The following is a 19,603-nucleotide window of genomic DNA, read 5'->3' on the forward strand; positions in this document are numbered from 1 at the left end:
ATTTTATAGACCGCTCTTTTCCAAGCAACATATGAATATGGCGCCATCTAGCTAATGCCTTGGGTAAATCTCATTGGCACATGGGCCGGGGATCAAGTTTGAAAATGCTACGTTCCTGGTTTCACTCCCTTTCACCACTCCTGGGGGACAGGACTGTTGAGGAGGAGACAGAAGACACACAGGGATTCTCAGGGCCTGGTTTTTCAGAGGCACTGAACGCTGCAGTTCCCACCAGCCCCGCTCCTGCAGTGAGTCCCGTGCAGATGCACAGATCCTGCTCATGTGAAGCGCTGTGCAGGGTCAGAGTCATAGACTGCAGTGGCTTTGACAACCCTGGCCACTTCTGATACAGAGAAGATGTTCATCTTGCCAGGTTAACAATAATAATCCCTAGTTATTATACAGTGCTTTGCAAATCTTAAAGGGCTTCACCAAGGCGTTCAGCATCATTAACGCCATGTCACCCATGGGGAAACTGAGATACAGAGCGGCAAGAGTCACTTATCCAAGTCACTGGATGGGCAGAGACGTGTGTGTGTTTTTTATAAAAATCTCATCGTCAACAGAAATTTTTCCAGACCTTTTTTAAGCAGACAAATTAAATAGAACTTAAGATTTTAGTTTTTTTAAAGTGAGAGTTCCCCTGTTTCCAACACTAACAAAATCATTCTGGTTTCATTGGGGTAACATTGTGTCAGTAACGCACAGGCTCAGGGGTCCTAACAAGCATGGCTTTTAAATCTGTCGATGTCTATAAAAAGTCATATGGGAGTCGGGCGATGGGGGAGAATCTGTGTGGGTTTATTTATTTCATACCAGCTCCTGTTTTTGAATACAGGGGAAGAACTCATTTCTTTCTATGTCCCCTCTGCTGCTGCTGGGGTTTTTTTCTAGTTCTAAGTTGTTGCCTTGTTGCTATTTAGTTAAATATTAAGAGCTCAAGTAATGGGGGTGGGGAGGGAATCTAATTGCATGGCTCCCTCTTGTACAGTCTGTTTTTTACGGCGAGAGCAAACACACACTCTTTACTCTAGTAAAAGGTTATCCCGATCACTGAGGACATGCTGTAATCCAGCCAGATTGCTGAATAGCTGCGGATCATAAAAACCATAGAGAGTGAAAATGCCAGCTCGCTGCAGGGTAAATGTTAAAAGGTACCAGCAGATAGGTGATAATACCATTTATTTATATAGCAACACACTTTACAGGGGGCAAGGATGGGCTCGTGGCTAAAACTCCCGCCCGGGAATGGGCAGAGATGGCTTTGATTCCCAGCTCTGCCACACACTTCCAGTGGGCTCTTGGGCAAGTCACTTAATCTCCCAGTGCCTTAGTTACCCATATGTAAAATGGGGCTAATGCTGCCAGTGTGAGAACTTCAGGGATTGTCTGTAGCTCACCGGGGCCCTGATCGCTGCTGGGTGCTACTGTGATATAAATAACGTGGACCAAAGTCGTGCTCCTAGAACTGAAAGCGCCGCCCTTTGAGTGGAACATGGTGGATGTCTACCGGCACACGGCAACCTGACACGGCTAATTAGCACAGCAGGGCAAATGGAGAGACAGAATGTAGTTACCCATGTTGGAACTTGCTTGGCACAGCAGAGCTATTTTTGTCAGCCTTTTATGGCCGCAAGCGGACAGGAGCACAAACTGTAGGAAAGAGGAAGGTTGGCCTACTGGTTAGAGCCCCAGCCTGGGCCTCAGGAGAAGTGGGCTAAATGCTCTGCTCTGCCTCAGTCTCCTGGTGCCTCGGTTTTCCCATCTGTAAAATGGGGATAATAGTGACTGTGAGAACAAACACATGGAGGATTGTGAGGCACTCAGTTACTACGGTGCCAGCGGAGTGAGCGAGAGGGGGCTGAGGGCTCTTTAGAAGAGCCGTGTGATGTTAGCTGTGACAGATGCAGCCTGGGACAAGCTCCTAGCTCAGCCGGTCCAGTCTCCTGCTAGCTAACCCCGGCACATGCACTGGCAGCTGGCTAAGGGGGTTGTGCCCTGGGGGGCGGCTGCTCCAGACCCTCCTCGCTCCGATGGGTAGAAACCTTCCACGAATTTCCAGTCTGAATTTCTTCATGGCTACTTTATCCCCATTTGTTCCTGCCCGCTAGCGACCCGAGCTCTTCTCCCTCCCTGGTGTTTACCCCGCTCCCCTGCTGTATTTATAGCGAGCTGCCAGAGCCCTGCTCAGCCTTTGTTTTCCTAGGCTCTTTTCATCCCCTCTTATAAGACTGGCTCTCCGGTCCCCTGACCGTCCTTGGAGCCCTTTCCTGCACAGCTCCACTCTGAATTCATCTTTCTGGCGTTGCACCCAGTATTCCAGATGAGGCCGCCCCAGTGCCTTGTTCCGGGACATTGACGCTTCTCTAGCGCAACTGACCCGTCCCCCAGGGTCGCAGCTGCCCAAATCAGCGGCAGCTGCGCTCATGTTTCCATTAGATGAAAAGAGAAAAAAGGGAGCTGTCCCCAGGCTGACCTTGCCCTGCACCGGTGAAAATCGCTGCTCTCGGGTTTCCAGAGTCCTGATCCTTTGGGGTAGCCCAGCTCACAGACAGCAGGGGCATTTTGGATGAAATTTTGTCTCAAGGGCCTGCTTGGGAATGCCGTTGTCTCTCACTAGCTAAGGGACGCATTCAGGCCTTGTGCCATCAGTGCAATCGCTCTGAAGCAGCTGTGGCTAGTGAAATGGCTCCATGTCTAGTTGGCAGCTGGTATCAACCAGAGTGCCCCAAGGGTCGGTGCTGGGGCCGGTTTTGTTCAATAGCTTCATTAATGATCTGGAGGATGGCGTGGACTGCACCCTCAGCAAGTTTGCAGATAACACTAAACTGGGAGGAGTGGTAGATACGCTGGAGGGTAGGGATAGGATACAGAGGGACCTAGACAAATTGGAGGACTGAGCCAAAAGAAATCTGATGAGGTTCAACAAGGACAAGTGCAAAGTCCTGCACTTAGGACGGAAGAATCCCATGCACCACTACAGACTAGGGACCGAGTGGCTAGGCAGCAGTTCTGCAGAAAAGGACTTAGGGGTTACAGTGGACGAGAAGCTGGATATGAGTCAAGAGTGTGCCCTTGTTGCCAAGAAGGCTAATGGCATTTTGGGCAGTATAAGTAGCGGCATTGCCAGGAGATTGAGGGACGTGATCATTCCCCTCTATTCAGCACTGGTGAGGCCTCATCTGGAGTATTGTGTCCAGTTTTGGGCCCCACACTACAAGAAGGATGTGGGAAAATTGGAAAGAGTCCAGCGGAGGGCAACAAAAATGATTAGGGGGCTGGAGCACATGATTTACGAGGAGAGGCTGAGGGAACTGGGATTGTTTAGTCTGCAGCAGAGAAGAATGAGGGGGGATTTGATAGCTGCTTTCAACTACCTGAAAGGGGGTTCCAAAGAGAATGGATCTAGACTGTTCTCAGTGGTGGCAGATGACAGAACAAGGAGCAATGGTCTCAAGTTGCAGTGGGGGAGGTTTAGGTTGCATATTAGGAAAAACTTATGCAGGATGGTGAAGCACTGGAATGGGTTACCAAGGGAGGTGGTGGAATCTCCTTCCTTAGAGGTTTTTAAGGTCAGGCTTGAGAAAGCCCTGGCTGGGATTGAACCAGCGATTTTCTCTGGGGGTTCTGGGCTGCTGGGAGCTGTAACAGACCTCCATCCTCTGCACATCAGGCAGAGAAGATGTAATATGCAGATCAACGATTTCCAGTAGTGTACACCTGTGAATTACGCTACTGTCTGTCAAAGGGCTTGTCTACACATGAATCTTATTCTGGATTAAGGCTGGGCATGAACTCAGAGTGGAACTGCTAGCCCCCCGAGAAGCTGAGCTGGGTCCCTGAGGGCCGAGGCCCCTTTATGGGGGGTTTTCCCCATCTGCTCGTGTGGAACTGGAAACCTGCCTCTGCTGGTCCCCTAAGCCCCTCCACCAACTCACCCCCTCTGCACCCTGCCTGGCCCCTGAGGGACTGAACCCCCCTGCGGCCATGGCAGAGCAACGAGGGGGGAGCATGCAGCCAGGGCACGGCCTTTGACTGGCGTTACAGGGGCTCAGACACCCCGGCACCAGCAGCGGTTTCCCCTGGGGCATTGACCCACTGGGCCCATCCCTGCCCAAATAACGACCCAACCCCAACGCGCCTTTCGCCCGTCCAGGAGATAGAACCCCAATCCCTGGGGTTGGACAGAGCCCTGCCCTGTGCAGCCGCCTCCCAGGCCGTGTCCCTGGGGCGGGCAGCTCTACACGCCATCCCGCCAGGCCGCCCGCAGCCTGGTCTTCACCGTGAACGGCTGCACTTGGAGCACCACGCCGAACTTGCCCTCCAGCGCGGGCAGCGGCTGGCCCGGCGGGGCCTCCAGGGTGAACCGCTGCAGGATCCAGGCCAGGAAGAGGAAGAGCTCCATCTTCGCCAGGCCTTCGCCCAGGCACACCCGGATCCCGGCTCCGAAGGGCAGGTAACTGGGCGAGGGGGAGTAGAGCCGATTGCCCCGCTCGTCCAGGAAGCGACCTGCGGGGGGCGCAGCAGCCTCGTTACAGGGTGGGACGGCATCGCTGGCGAGACAGTTCTTTATGGGCCGGGCCCCTGGGACTGGGCTTGGGGGGGGCAGAGCTGTTCTACAGCAGGACCGAGCCAGCCCTCCCCCCTTCCTTCATGTTCAGCTGCTGGGCAACGGGCCCGGGCAGACCCCCACTTGTGTGGGGAAGCGGGGGCTCCGGGCTGAAGCTGGCGCAGGCTGTGGAAGTGCTGGCTTTCCCCCCCGGCCCCAGCCCCAGCCCAGAGGGAGAGGTGTAGGGCGTATCCCAGCCAGTCTCACTGTGCACAGAGACCTGCCGAGCTCATCTCACACGTCCCTCCAAAGGGCTGTGCCGTGGGGCCGAGGCCCGATTCGTAGCAGCAACCTGATGGCGTGAGCTCTGCACCCTAGACCCGGTCAGCTGCACCCCCCGCACACACACACTTGGGTCTGTCCTGAGTCCCTTGCTCCATTCGAAGGCGCGAGACGATGCCTCTGCACTTGGAGCCTCTCTGATTTATCACCGGCCCCCAGGTGCCCCCGGATCCTGGCAGCCCTCCCCTCCCGGGAAGAACCTCCAGCCTGGCACAGCCCAGACTGCGTAAGGTTAATACAAGGTGGGCTACCTGGTGCTGAATGCAGGAGGCTGGTCACCTGTGGGCCCAGCGCTGCCCAATCAGAGGGAAGCAGGTCCCATTGCTCAGCAGCGCCCCCTGCTGTATGCTTGAGGAGCAGCGTCGCTAGGCTCCATACAGCCCCGTGCTGTCCTCCGCCTGGGAGGACGGGGACTGTGGCCTGGGGACTCGAGGGAGGGCAGCACCTCCTAGCCCAGGGATCCTCCCCAAGCTCGAATGAGCCCCTGGCCGCAGCTCTCCCCGCCAGTGATCTGGGCTGCAGCCAGCTCCAGGCTTTGCTCGGTGGTAACAGATAGAAAGGAAAAGTCTGGCACTTCCCTCTCAACCCAGTCTGGAGACAGGTGGGTGCTGATGCTAAGCCCAAAGCTGCAGCTAGGAAGGGTGGAGAAAAGGACCCACCTGGGTTAAACTCCCCTGGCTTGTCCCATTCCTTCTCGTCGTGGTGAAGGGACCAGAGGTTGATGATGACCTGGGTTCCCTTTGGGATGGTGTATTCCCCGATGCTGCAGTGTGGGGGGAGAGGGAATAATTCAGTGCCTCGCTCGGCCACCACCTCCTCCCACTGTCAAAGGAGGGACAGGGCTGGGCCATGAGCTGGGATGTACCCAGAGAGCTCTCACCTGGCATCCGTAAGGGCCACATGTGGGATCAGCAGAGGGGAGACAGGCCGGATGCGCAGGACTTCACTGATAGTGGCCTCCAGGTAGGGTAGCTGCTGCCTGTCACTGAGCTGGGGGTGTCTCTCGAAGCCGATCTTCTGATCCAGTTCCTCCTGGATCTTCCTCTGCACCTGGGGGCACAGTCCAGCCGGGCCAGCGTTAGCCGAGCGAGGGGATTGCTCAGGGCTACAGGTCTCCCTATGGCAAAGCACGTCACTTTGGTCCAGCTACTAAATGACCTGGGTAGGGTACATATACTACTGCCCCCTAGTGGATTGAATTAGGACCCCTCACTGTGTGTCCCGGGCCCTGTAAGGCCAAAAGCTAGTGGAGATTCTCTGTAAGCACTGCCTGAGTTCTGGCCCTAGCTTGGTGTGCAGCAGAGCCCAGTCGATGGGTCCCAGCAGGGCCCGGCTTTGTCACAATATTGACCCAGAACAGCCTGTTTGGCCCCTCCAAGCAGGACAGAGGTGCAGGATCGCAGTTAAATGCTCGCCTGGCTCTGAGTGGGGTTTCCAGGGACCCTGGGGTCATGGAGGGGGACCCCAGCCCAAGCCAGATAAGGGGTAGCTACTCCGGAGGAGATTGTTAGTCTAGGACAGACAGGAAATGCCTGGGGACCGGGCCGCTGGGCACACGCTCCTCCTGCCCTCCATGTTCGACAGCCTGGCCTGGGCGCGCTTCTCCAGAGGGCTCTGCGCTTCGGGGTGGGCGCGGGGCGGCAGGGCCGGGGGGCGGGGGGGGCGCACCTCTGGGTAGTGGAGCAGGTAGAGCACAGCCCACTTGAGCACGGTGCTGGTGGTCTCGACGCCCGCCCCGAAGATGTCGCCCACGGTCATGAGGAGGTGGTCGTCCGTCAGCTCCAGCGGCTGGGCCAGCCGGCTGTTGTTGTTCTCCATGTTGAGCTGGGCGCGCAGCAGCGCATCCATCAGGTCGTTGGCCGAGTCGCTGCCCAGCGCTTCCTGCAAGGGGGCAGGACAGCAGGGGTCGGGGCGGCTGCCAGAGGAGCTGAGCGGCCGGGCCCCTCCTGGCCCCCGCTACTCCTCAGTATCAGGTCATACGCCGGGGAGATCAGATGGGCCTAGGGGGTGGTTGCCCCCTCCCCATCCAGAAAGACCCCCACTGGGGTGGCTGAGGGGTACGGGCCCAACACGCCAAGCCAGATGAAGATGGCCATTCAAGATGGATGGGAGCAGCGTCTTTGCCCCTGACCTGTGGCTAAACCTCCCACCTCCCCAGCACTCCCTTCCTCCGCCTCGGTCCTGCCTGGGAACATACTAACCCTGGATAATAACACCTCGCTCTCACCAGTAGGTCTCACAGCACTTTGCAAAGGAGGGGACAGTACCATTAGCCCCATTTTACAGATGGGGAAACGGAGGCACGGGGAAGGGACATGACCTGCCCACAGTCACTCAGCAGGCCAGCAGCAGAACCCAGCTCTCCTATTCACTAGGCCTCTCAATGTGGCTGGGAAGTATCATTAGCCTCATGTTACAGGTGGGAAACTGAGGCATGGGGTGGGGCCGGGACTTGGCTCAGGTTACACAGTGGGTCAGCAGCAGAGCTGGGAATTGGCCCTAGATCTGCGCTGCTGCAGGACGTTTCTATCCTACCCGCTCCAGAGTGGGGTTTGGTGGCAGAGCTGAGCATGGGGAGCCCAGGACTGGGGTAGCGGCAGGTGCTGGAGTTCAGGACGGGGGGGCACTAGCAGTGCTGGGGCAGGCAATCCCATGCTGTAACCCCCTCCCCACTGTGGGTATGGGAAGAGTTTCTTTTCCTTAGAGTAAGGTGAGGGTTGTACATAGGGGGGCGGGCATGGCTCCCTAGTACTTCTAAACCCCTCCCTTCACACAGCCCCACCAGTCACAGCAGGTGCTGTGAGCTCCCATCCCCTGGGTCACGCAGGTAGCTGGTCAGCTGGCGCTCCTGCAGATCCCCACTGGTCCCTGCTGCTTCCCCACTGGGGCCTGGCAGGGCCTCGATGAGTTGGAAACGTGGGGTGCAGATTGTAGCAATACACCCCCCTGCCCGGTGGCTGGGTCCCAGGGTCGGCCCCGGGTCTGTGCGGCCTTTGAGCCGCCACACCAAACCACCTACCTTGTGTTCCTTGAACTGCTTCTGCAGCAGCTGGTCTCTGACCTTCACGCACCTCTTCAGCAACGCCAGGTCCTTGTTGGGAAAAACCTGCGGGAGGAAAGACCAGCGGTGACGCCCATTCGCTCCCCTTCATCTCAGCTCGGCCCCACGTGCTCCCTGGGGGCACTGACATGCCCTGCGACGTCTGCGGCAGGGGTGCGTCCCAAGCCAGAGCAAATCCCCCCTGGTTCCCAAACTAGCCCTTTTCTGCCAGAGCCCTGGGTCTCCCAGCTGGGGCAGGTGGCCCACCAGGGTCCGTAGGACCCTTAGTGTCAGGTGCCTTGTTTGGGCAGCAAAACGCTGTGGGCCAAAGTCACCCACTTCTTCTGAATGGCTGGGCTAGGTAGCAACAACCGCAAATGTCCAGCGGCGTCTGAGAGCCAGCACGGTGCCGCAGCAGCGAGCCGGGGACTGTCCTTCCGGGAGCAAGACGACAACCTTCGCCTGGTGCTTCTGGGAAGTGCTGGGGTTTTCTGTGCTCTGTGTTTTGTGCAAATCCACCAAGGTCCCAAGGTTGTCAACTGGCCGCTGGACATCGCTTTGCCGACCTCCCGGTGAACGTAGCAACGATTTTATAGTCACCCACTGACTTCAGTGAATTTGTGCCTGGTGCCGCTCCAGCCAGAGAGAGGTTCTGTGGGCTACTAGGTGTGTCAGCCAGCCCACTCTGGCCAGTGAAAAGCGAGGAGGAGCCGCTCTTCCACCACCGCCTCCAGCTCTCACCTGCAGCCAGGGGAAGATGTCCACCAGGCTCTCTTGGGCCACCGTGTCCACGATGCCTTGATTATACTGCAGCATGGCCTCGAACTCGGGGTCCCCTCGCCTGTAGCAGGAGCTGAAGCACAGAGAGCACACCACATTGGTGACGGCTCGGTTGAGCTCCGGGGCTATGTCCAGGAGGGTGTCCTGCGAAGTGCTGAGAGTCTCACACATGGAGGCAGCTTCCCGGCAGACTAGAAGGCAGAGGAGAGATGGTGGCGCATATGGTGAGCACCGGAGTCTAGCTAGCGGGGACAGCGGATTGAGCCTGGGGGGTGTCAGCACAACTGGGGTGAGGGTATCTGGAACTGGCCTTGTGGGCTGGGGGTATGTCGTGCACGGGGCTGGAAAAGCAGGGGGCTGTGGGTCGGGGTCAAGGGGCATTGGCAGCGCTGTGGGGGAGCCCGTGACCGGAAGAGCAGGGGGCTGTGGGTCGGGGTCGAGGGGCATTGGCAGCGCTGTGGGGGAGCCCGTGACGGGAATAGCAGGGGGCTGTGGGTCGGGGTCGAGGGGCATTGGCAGCGCTGTGGGGGAGCCCGTGACCGGAACAACAGGGGGCTGTGGGTCGGGGTCGAGGGGTTTTGGCAGAGCTGTGGGGGAGCCCGTGACGAGGGGTATTGGCAGCGCTGTGGGGGAGCCCGTGACCGGAATAGTAGGGGGCTGTGGGTCGGGGTCGAGGGGCATTGGCAGCGCTGTGGGGGAGCCCGTGACCGGAATAGTAGGGGCTGTGGGTCGGGTCGAGGGGTATTGGCAGCGCTGTGGGGAGCCCGTGGGAATAGCAGGGGGCTGTGGGTCGGGATCGAGGGGTTTTGGCAGCGCTGTGGGGAATCGCAGGGGGCTGTGGGTCGGGGTCGAGGGGTATTGGCAGCGCTGTGGGGGAGCCCGTGACGGGAACAGCAGGGGGCTGTTGGTCGGGATCGAGGGGTATTGGCAGCGCTGTGGGGGAGCCCCTGACTGGAATAGCAGGGGGCTGTGGGTCGGGGTCGAGGGGTTTTGGCAGCGCTGTGGGGGAGCCCGTGACGGGAACAGCAGGGGGCTGTGGGTCGGGATCGAGGGGCATTGGCAGCGCTGTGGGGGAGCCCGTGACCGGAAGAGCAGGGGGGCAGGTAACAGGATGAGGTTTGGGCTGATGATGCGATCGCTGCCTGTGGGTTGTGGGGGAGGCAAGGAAAGTATCGATTTTCCCGGAATAAGTGCAGCCACCACGTCCTCCCCAGACCGGAAGGAGGCAGTGCCAGGCGTCCGTGTGGGCTGATCTCACGCTCGCTGTGCCCCGTAGCTTGTTTTCCAAGCAGCGGTGCCACTAGCTATGGGCCTCGCCTGCAACCGGCTGCTGAACTGCTGCCGTGGTACGAGCCGCACCCAGCACGAGACCGGCGCACGCGGATGGCACTTCCTCCGCCCTGCTGTTGGAAAAGTCACAGGACGGGGCTAATGCTGCGATTTCCGCGCAGGCCGTGAAATTGCGCTTTTCACAGGGCCCTCGTTGTAAAGCATGTCAGCAGAGCTGTGATACGCAGAGCCCGGGGCCGGGATAACACGGGGCCTGCAGGGCGGGATTGGGAGGAACCGGCGGTACCGTGCGTGCGGGGAGCCCGGGGCCTGCGGATTGGGAGGTACCGGCGGGCCTGCAGGGCGGTAGCCCGGGGCCTGCAGGGCGGGATTGGGAGGTACCGGCGGTACCGTGCGTGCGGGGAGCCCGGGGCCAGGATAGCCTGGGGCCTGCAGGGCGGGATTGGGAGGTACCGGCGGTACCGTGCGTGCGGGGAGCCCGGGGCCGGGATAGCCCGGGGCCTGCAGGGCGGGATTGGGAGGTACCGGCGGTACCGTGCGTGTGGGGAGCCCGGGGCTGGGATAGCCCGGGGCCTGCAGGGCGGGATTGGGAGGTACCGGCGGTACCGTGCGTGCGGGGGAGCCCGGGGCCTGCAGGGCGGGATTGGGAGGTACCGGCGGTACCGTGCGTGCGGGGAGCCCGGGGCCTGCAGGGCGGGATTGGGAGGTACCGGCGGTACCGTGCGTGCGGGGAGCCCGGGGCCGGGATAACCTGGGGCCTGCAGGGTGGGATTGGGAGGTACCGGCGGTACCGTGCGTGCGGGGGAGCCCAGGGCCTGCAGGGCAGGATTGGGAGGTACCGGCGGTACCGTGCGTGCGGGGGAGCCCAGGGCCTGCAGGGCGGGATTGGGAGGTACCGGCGGTACCGTGCATGCGGGAGCCCGGGGCCAGGATAGCCCGGGGCCTGCAGGGCAGGATTGGGAGGTACCGGCAGTACCGTGCGTGCGGGTACCAGGGCTGGGATAGCCCAGGATAGACGTGGGGTAGGTCAGTGAACAGATGGGAGAAACTGAGGCACAGAACACCACTGTGACTTGCCCAAGGAATCTGTGGTGGAGCAAGGAATATAACCCAGTTCTGCTGGCTGCCAGCGCTGCACCCTACCCACTAGCCCATCTGTCCCCTCTGCCGCGGTTGGCCAGCCTCCCTAGAGGCAGGGGCAGGGGAGTGGCACTTACTGATTTTCTCTAGGGCCAGCGTCCCTTTTCCAAACATGGAGAGTGCCGCGTGCACCTGCTTGCGCTGGAATTTCCAGAGCGGGCTGTAGCTGGCGAAGGCGATGTCTTTGCCGTCCCTGGTCAGCACGTCCGTGGTCACCTGAGGGTGAAGAGAGGGACATAGCAATCTCCTCCGCCGCTGGCAGGACAGCGAGACGGGGGTGGAAAGCCTGGCCTGGGAGCCAGCCATGTCACCTTGCCACGTCTGCACCCTGCCACTTCTGCACCCATCCCGGCCTGACGACGGCAGGGTTCTTCCCTGCGGGCCCGGCCCCCCGGGCGCTAGAGCTGACCTGGATCAGCCATGCAGTGCCTAGCTCCTGCCGGGCCCAAGGGGCTAAGCCAAGGTCCAGCGCTCTGCCTGGCCATGGGGGACACACTGGGCACTGCGGGGTGAGCAATGGGGACAGTGCCTGTAACCTGTATGGACACAGGAGCGCCTTGTCCTGGGCGCTGGTGCCCCCCTCTGGATATTTAAGGAACAGCCATGGCTGGGATTCGCCTCTGGCCCGCAGGTCTCTGGGGTTTGGTGCCTGAGCTTTGTCCTGTCTGCGGCTGGAGTTACAGGGCTGATGGAGTGGTGGCGTGGGAGCAGCTGGCATGTCTTCCTGTCCTGCCCACTTGGCTGCAGTTCCAGTCTGCTTGGTTAGGGCTGGGGGAGCAGCCTTTCACCTCCACTGAGCCCGCCTCCTCCCACCCCACACTTTCTGGCCCTACGCAAGTTCAACATCACTGGGGCTGGCAGAGTGGCATCTCTTGGATCAATGGTAAATTTGGCCCTTTGAGGCTGTGTAAAGCCCTACACACAGTCAGTGACACCATCCCTAGAGCACATTTCATCCCAGAGCATCTACGCGAGCTTTGCTCTGCTGCCTGCATAACATGCAGCTTAACCCAGCACTGAAATGCAGCCACCTCTGGGATGGAACGCAGCCCCGCTTTAACAGCGCATGCCAGTCTCGCCCAACAGTTTGGGACAAGAAGTGACGTGCCCTCCCCCATTGAAACCAGAAGGGGAATGTGGGCAGGGCAGGGGGTTCCTCTGGGACACATACATGTCCCTGGACCTGCAGCCTGGGTCAGCGGAGTCACTCTAATGTTGTGGGGATAAATGAAGCAAAGGGGAAAAAACCCCGAGTGGCCTTCAGGAGCCAGCTGTGAGTAGAGCCGCTGCCGCGGTGGGGTCATTACTGTCACATACTGAAGTAACCCTGTTGTGACCCAAGAGCCCCTCTCAATGCCAGCTGACCAGGGGTTTCAGACATAGCCAGATTCTGGGCTGTCTATTCTGGTTCACCAAAGAATGTCAGGTGAGGTCTAAAGGGAAAGCCGGGGTCATCAGAGGCCTTGTGACATGTATGTGCAGAGCCTACGTGAGGCGTTAGGCACAGAGACTGGAAATCCATTTTAACGTCTGTACCAAGACAGCGTTGGCCAGCCAGGTTTTCTGTCAGAGAAAGGATGTTTGTTCCTGTTTCTCTGTCAGCGTGTAAATAAAGCACAGGAAGCTAACACGACGGCTGCAGGTCGACATTCCAAGTCAACAGAGAGACACGAACACAACAGGGAGGAGCACACAGAAAAAAACGAGCGATGGCGGGGGTGAGGCGTGATACTGCCTCTGAGGACAGATGATAAACTTTGGGGCTGCATGGAGAAGGCAAAGAGGACACCCTCTTCTCCTGCACCTAGGAAGCAAACGGGCAGTGCATTGATACCCAAGCAAACCAGATCACAACCAGCCTTGGTCAAAATGAGAGAAACTGCTGTAGGCAGGAGGCGAACCCGTGAGGTCTGGTTAGGCTCTGGAAAGCCTGGTATCGCTTTGCTTCCAGGCTCCTCACTCACCAGCTCCAGAAGCTCTAAACTCCGATAACAAACTTAGTCGTGTTTTCACTATAAATATAGTTCTGGGCTGTGGTGTCAAATCAAGCGCTGGCTTGGGGCTGAATCTGACCACCTGGTGCCCAGACTGTGCCTTTGGGGACAGCAAGCCTGGGCTTTCTGAGCGTAGCCAGTGTCAGGGGCTGGCTAGCCCACAGCAACACTTCAAAGGGACGTGGGGAGTGGGGTGCACCTATTGTTACCCTGCAAGGCTAAGTGAGGCCTAGCCCGGAAGAGAGTGCTTGGCTGGTGGTGTTAGAAGCTGGCCTCCAGCTAAGCACAAGCAGGATTCCTGTATGCTGGAGGTCGGGGGTAACCAGGTGACTCACCAGCCTGGGTACCCTGAGAACCAGCCACCTTTATCCCGAGGGTGCCACCTACATGAATAAAGAGGCTTTAGTTCCTGCACAGCAGCTCAAGGGTTAACGGGAGCATGGTTTTCCCCCCTGTGCGGGACCTCAAGCTGGGGGCTATGAACAGGTCGGGGATTCGGGGTGGACGGGTCTCACAGTCACTCCTCCCCTTTCTGACTAGATGGGAAGGAGGGGAAATGTAACCCACTGCCCTAGTGTGTTTAGCACCTGTCATTCAACTATCTTAAAGTGCCGCAAGGTGGGGTATTATCCCGCTGCTTTTAGAGATGGGGAAACTGAGGCACAGAGTGGGGCCGTGCCTTGCCCAAGGACCCCCAGCTGGCTGGGAATAGAACCCAGGTCTCCCACCCCTGTGCTCTACTCACTAGGCTTTGCTGCCTGTCTCTCCCAGGCAGCTAGAGGGACAGGGCCGTGTGGGTTACTTACGGTGTGGGGCCGGCCGGCAAAGGTCTTTCCCTTTTTCAGCAGCACCTCCTTGGCATGCAGGTAGTGGTTCACCACCACCACGTAGTGGGAGCCCATCTTCAGGGAGTAGAGGCTGCCGTATTTCTTCTGCAGGCTGTGGAAGAGGAGGTGGAGCTGGGGGTTACCGGCCAGATGCAGCAGGCTCCCGATGATGGGCAGGCAGGGCAGGCTCCTAGGGTACTTGGGCCTGGGCTCTGCTTTCCCCTTTGCCAGTCTCCAGAAGGAGAGGAGCATCAGCACCAGGAGCAGGGCGCCCAGGAGTGGGACCATCGTCCTTCGGTGTGGCTGTCGGCTCTCCCTGCAGCGAGCGAGGCCCGGTCCCTTATAAGGGCTTTTGCTGACATTGCCTTGGCTGGGGGTTGCCTGTTGCCTTGCGGAGGGCTGTGTTATCAATCGCTTGGAAGATAACCACTCACTTGGGCTGGAACGCAGCCAGCCTCCTGGCTGCCAGCGCAGCGACAGCAGAATCTGTCTTCAGTGAGATTGGCTAATTGAGCTGGTCTTTGCCAGCTCCTAAACATCCCAGCAAATCTCCAGCCATATCAACGTGGGTTGTGGGTTTGGCAGGCAGGGAGGATCAGCAGAGCCTCATGGGGTCAGAGCAAACCTAGGGAGCGTTGCCTTTGCCAGGACGCATGGCAAGACTTTCTTACTGTTATGTGCATTAGGGTAGCAGCTAGTGGCCCCCCGCCCCCAAGTGAGATTGTGGCCCCATTGGAGCAGGTGCTGTACAGCTGCATAGTGAGAACCAATCCTGGCCCCTGCCCATTTACAATCCGGTTAGACAAAGGAAGATTTCAATCCCCATTGCACACATGGGGACCATTCAAGGAGTAGGAGACTGGCCAAAGGTAGGACTTGAACCCAGGCCTTCAGTGGCCTAATCCAGTGCTTTAATAATCAGGAACCCTTCCTTAGTGACTCCCTGGGGACCAGCCTGCTTGTGCAGGGATCTAGGCAGCTCTCATGAGCTAAGCAGCCTCAGGCTAGGTCAGCAGTACATTGCTGGAAGAGCCGTGAAGAGCTGCAGGAAGTGGTGTTGGAAATCCAGTAGCAGGCCGGCAGGGGCGGCTCCAGGCCCCAGCACGCCAAGCGCGTGCTTGGGGCGGCATGCCGCGGGGGGGCGCTCTGCCGGTCCCCGGCAGGGCGGCAGGCGGCTCCGGCGGACCTCCCGCAGGCATCCCTGAGGAGGGTCCGCTGGTCCCTCGGGTTCGGTGGAGCAGCCGCGGGACTGGCGACCGGCAGAGCACCCCCCGCGGCGTGCCGCTGTGCTTGGGGCGGCAAAATGGCTAGAGCCGCCCCTGCAGGGCGGTCTTCCCTCTGAATCAGTAGGGAGCAGCCAACACCACTGGATCTCCCGACTTAAAACCCACTTCTTAGAGCCGAGGCAGAGGACGGAGCAGGGCAGGACCCCACGTGATGGTGTTTCCTGTGGCAGTGGGAGTCCTCTTGAAAGGTGTCCTGAAAGAGGTGGGCCTCGCAGCCCTGAATCTTTAGCAATGAATGTGGATTCCTTTTGCACTGATTCCCCACGGGTTAGATGACGTGGCACAAAAAGGACCAGCCCACTCTAGCTTAGGGGCTCCCCCCAACCCAAAAGAAGCCTTGAGGGCCAGGTGCGGCTCTCAGGTACATGGGTGCAGATATGGAGAGCCTCCGCCGGACAAAATGGCAAGGGATTTACCTCAGAGCAGAATTTGGAGCCCAAGTCTGAGATATGAGGGAACTTTATTGCCTGCCTCATGCACATTCCCTTCTCTGAGTCCACTGAGAGTACCAGAGGGCCTCGTTAGCTGGTGCCGCGACCACCTGCAGGCATTCTAAGTGCTCAGCACCCATCCCATGGCACCGGGGCAGGGAGTGAATTAACCCGAGAAATTTGCCTCCAAAACTTTGCACCCATTCCTCAATGGGCCCTCTGTGACAGAGGGCAGCCGCTGGCTGTGTGTTCTCTGGAAAGAGGCAGGCTGAGGCGCGGAGTAGTGCTGTGGTTAAGTGTGGCTTCACCTCTGCCTTTTTGCAGCTTGTGAGCGGTGTGATAAAGCAGCGCTTTGTTTCCTGGCTCAGTCTCGGGGTAGTGTGTACACGTACCGTGAGTGCATCTTCTCCCTCTGCTCGTGGGAAATGAACCCGGCCTGACGTGAATGAAGCCGACACCGCTCTGCTGCCACCCAGGGTTACAATACCTTGGGACTCAAAGGGAGGCTTCTGGAGGACAGTTTCCTACCTACTGGGTTTAATGGCAGGATCCAGCCGTCACCATGAAAGGGAACTGCTCTAAGGTTGGAGAGTGAGGAACATACATCCACACGGGTATTGTGCAGTCTAATTAACTTGTGGAGCAGTCTGAGAGGGTGGGATGGAAAGTTCTGTAGAAGGGCAGTGTATTTTTATGAATATTGTTGCTACTTTGTAAATGGGCAGGATGAAGGGCAGGGGGTTCAAACTACAGAATGGCAGATTAAATCTCAGGAAAAACTTCTTAACTGTAAGAATAGTAGGACAATGGCACAGGCTGCTGAGGGAGGTTGGAGCCATCTGTCATGGATGGTTTAGCCACAACAAATCTGATATCTTAGCAGGGGGTTAGACTAGATGACCCTTGAGGTCCCTTATATAATCATAGATTATTAGAGTTGGAGGGGACCTCAAGAGATCATCTAGTCCAACCCCCTGCTCAAAGCAGGACTAATCCCCAAATGGCCCCCTCAAGGATTGAGCTCACAACCCTGGGTTTAGTAGGCCAATGCTCAAACCACTGAGCTATCCCTCCCCTCCTTTTAACCTTATGGTTCTATGAATGACTAGCTGCCCCTTTACACTGGGCATCTTGCTGAGGCTGCTTGGGTTTACATCTGGCTTAAGTCTGGTCAGTTTCCTTTTTGCCATGTAGCCAAGACTCCATGACATCCTTCCAGCTGCCATCGGGAAGGCTGATGCTGTCCCAGCTTCCTAGTATTTTCCATTCTGGTGGCCTCGACAGCTGTCCTCAGTGGCTTGGTTCCCTTGAACACCTCAAGGTAATGGCCAGGACAGTTCTTGGAGTGTACACTTAAATGACATGGACAAGACGGTATGTTCCAGAGCGAAGATAAACCACGTGTGCTGCAATTAAGGGCTTGTCGTGTTGGCCGAGCTCCGAGTTCTCTCTCTGCTGCTGCCTGATTTCCACTGTACCCTTGGGGACAGATTCAGCAGAGTGGGCTCAAGGAGGTGGACAAAGTCAGTTACTTTTCCAAGGGTTCGTAAAGCTACTACTTGGGGGAATGAGACAGGGGCAGTGGGAGGGGAAGTAATGCAAATGACAAGGCAGGTGCAGGGATGTAAGTCTGCATTGGGCCTCAGTTTCCCCCAAATAAAAAGGATAAGACTTACCCATGAGAATGAGTGAGGGGAGCTCTGAGGCACGTGATCAGCTACTCTAATCTCCTTTGAGACTCTCAAGGGCTATAGCAGTGGAAAATGTTATATTAGCAGCAGTACATTGGTAGTATGTTAGCAGTCATCCTGCCTTTAAACTGCCAGGAAGCAGTTTATTTACGTTTCCCTGGGCCAAGACCAGCAATGTCTTTCCCAAGCCGGTGTAAGAAGAGCAATCTCAAGAGGTGAAAGCTAGGAGCGAAGGTTATAATATCAAAGGAGTGTTGGCAAGTGGGCAGTGCAGGGGTCTGGGAGCTAAGACTCATGGGTTCCATGCCACTGACTTGCTATGTGAATTGGGGCAAGTCACTTAGCCCTTCTGGCCTGTTTACCCATCTGCAGAATGGAGTTAATGATACTCCCCTGCCTGCTGGGGGACGACTGATTACCTAGTGTCTGTAACTCACTTTGAGATCCTGTGATGAAAAGTAAATAAGAAGCATTGTTGTCGTTCTGAAGTGAAGTGGACGCTTTGAATTTTTCCTGTACACACTGAGGCCTGGTCTATGCTTAGAGTTTAGGTCAGCATAGCCATGGCTCTCAGGGGTGTGAAAAATCCATGCCGCTGACCGCTGTAGCAAAGCTGAGCTTGTAGATGCAGCTAGGTTGATGAAAGGATGCTTCCTTCGACCTAGCTATTATTGCTGGGACAGGAGAGGTGGTTTTCCGACAGTGACAGAAAAGACCCTTCTATCAGTATAGGCAGCATCTACACTACAGGTTACGCTGACATAGCTCTGTATTGTAGCTATGCCGCTCTAGCCCCTGTAGTCAGGGCCGGCTCCAGGGTTTTTGTCACCCCAAGCGGCACGGGGGGTGGGGGGAGAAAGCCGCGATCATGATCGGCAGCACTTCAGCGGCAGCCCCACTGCACCGCTTCATTCTTCGGCGGCAATTCGGCGGCAGGTCCTTCCCTCCGAGAGGGACTGAGGGACCCGCCGCTGAAGAGCTGGACGTGCCGCCCCTTTCCATTGGCCACCCCAAGCACTTGCTTGCTGCGCTGGTGCCTGGAGCCGGCCCTGCCTGTAGCGTAGACAAACCTTAGTAATCAACGAGAAGCGAAGTAACCAACAGCCGGGCACATACAGGTCATTGGCTCCCAAGGCAGTTTTGTTATTGTAGGGTTGGATTGGATGGCTCTGCTGCACTGTACTCACTGGTTTGTTAGTGCAAGATGGCCCAGGAACACTGCACACACTTGCTGGTTAGCACAGGGTCAATCAGGAGGGCTGGGCTGAGGCCAGAGGGTTGTTATTTTAGTGTTGCTCATCGTGGCATGTGCTGGGTTGCTGTCACAGGTGCCTTTATTTTAAAGACAGCAGAGGTGTTTGATTGCAAATCATTCAGCTAGGGCGAATTAGCTGCATCGCTGTAAACAAAGTTGCCAAGGCAGGAATTTGAGTGTTACCCGTACCCTGTTCCCACCCCCACAGACAAGAGCCCTGCAGCTGGGGAACCATAAAACTAAGCATCTGACAGACACGGTGCATGCTTGACCCAGCCTCTGAGCTGGGCTCAGCACTGCCGGCTGGCTGGGATCAACAGGCAGGGCACAGCTACCGGGCATACCTCTCAAGTGCCTACCTGCCTCTGGAAATTTCCACCTCATCCGAAGAAGTGGGTATTCACCCACGAAAGCTCATGCTCCAATACATCTGTTAGTCTATAAGGTGCCACAGGACTTTTTGCTGTGCAGGACATCCCACAGCTGGCCCTGATTTTTGAAGTTGCCCCATAGTCCCACATGGCCTTTGGAAAGTCCCGGGGTCGTATGGGGTGGGGGATCAGGTCAGTGTTCCCACCGGCGGATGCTGTCTGTTTCTGTGGCAGGGCCCCATTAGGGCTGGGACGTGCCCCTTTGTTGTTGCCTGCCCTGGTTTGGGAACACTGAGCGGAGCAGCTGTGTGTTGGGGGAGGGGTTGAGGCTCCTTGCCTGTGGCTCAGCACACATCTGGCACTGCGGAGAGCTCGTTATTAAACCTGCGGCTGCAGAACATTGCGCCCCTCCCACCCCGAACCCTGCCTTGATTTCCCCACCACACTGACAACATGCTGCAAAAATCACGTGGAGGGGTCTGGGCTGAGAAACAGCTTGTTTGAAATGGCCAGGGTATGATCGGAGATTGCACATCCCCATATGACTGAGTCATTAAGAGCAGCTGCCCCAGAAATCTGAATCACTGCAAGGGGGTAGGGTGGTGGG

General features: G+C 57.6%; 1 protein-coding gene across 1 annotated transcript; it reads right to left on the reverse strand.

Annotated features, from left to right (window-relative positions):
* Nucleotides 1-1,165: 1,165 nt before the first annotated feature.
* LOC120408966 (steroid 17-alpha-hydroxylase/17,20 lyase) lies at nucleotides 1,166-14,286 on the reverse strand. Its single transcript, XM_039546182.1, has 9 exons — nucleotides 13,942-14,286; nucleotides 11,219-11,357; nucleotides 8,673-8,902; nucleotides 7,911-7,997; nucleotides 6,560-6,772; nucleotides 5,772-5,941; nucleotides 5,551-5,654; nucleotides 4,283-4,509; nucleotides 1,166-1,765 (listed from the first exon to the last, which is right to left on the reverse strand). The coding sequence occupies exons 1-9, from the start codon at nucleotides 14,248-14,250 to the stop codon at nucleotides 1,718-1,720; spliced, it is 1,527 nt and encodes a 508-aa protein (XP_039402116.1). The 5' UTR covers nucleotides 14,251-14,286; the 3' UTR covers nucleotides 1,166-1,717.
* Nucleotides 14,287-19,603: the final 5,317 nt, after the last annotated feature.

The sequence above is a fragment of the Mauremys reevesii genome, linkage group 7 (assembly GCF_016161935.1).
Source record: "Mauremys reevesii isolate NIE-2019 linkage group 7, ASM1616193v1, whole genome shotgun sequence".
In the NCBI taxonomy this organism is placed as follows: Eukaryota; Metazoa; Chordata; order Testudines; family Geoemydidae; genus Mauremys; species Mauremys reevesii.

Bases quoted from the DNA above. Each gene is read 5' to 3' on its own strand.
- LOC120408966 (XM_039546182.1), bottom strand. From the start codon at position 14,250: ATGGTCCCACTCCTGGGCGCCCTGCTCCTGGTGCTGATGCTCCTCTCC. The intron at 11,358-13,941 runs GTAAGTAACCCA...CTTCACCCTCAG, and splicing joins TTGCCGGCCGGCCCCACACC to GTGACCACGGACGTGCTGAC. The intron at 5,942-6,559 runs GTGCGCCCCCCC...CTGTGCCCCCAG, and splicing joins ACCTGCTCCACTACCCAGAG to GTGCAGAGGAAGATCCAGGA.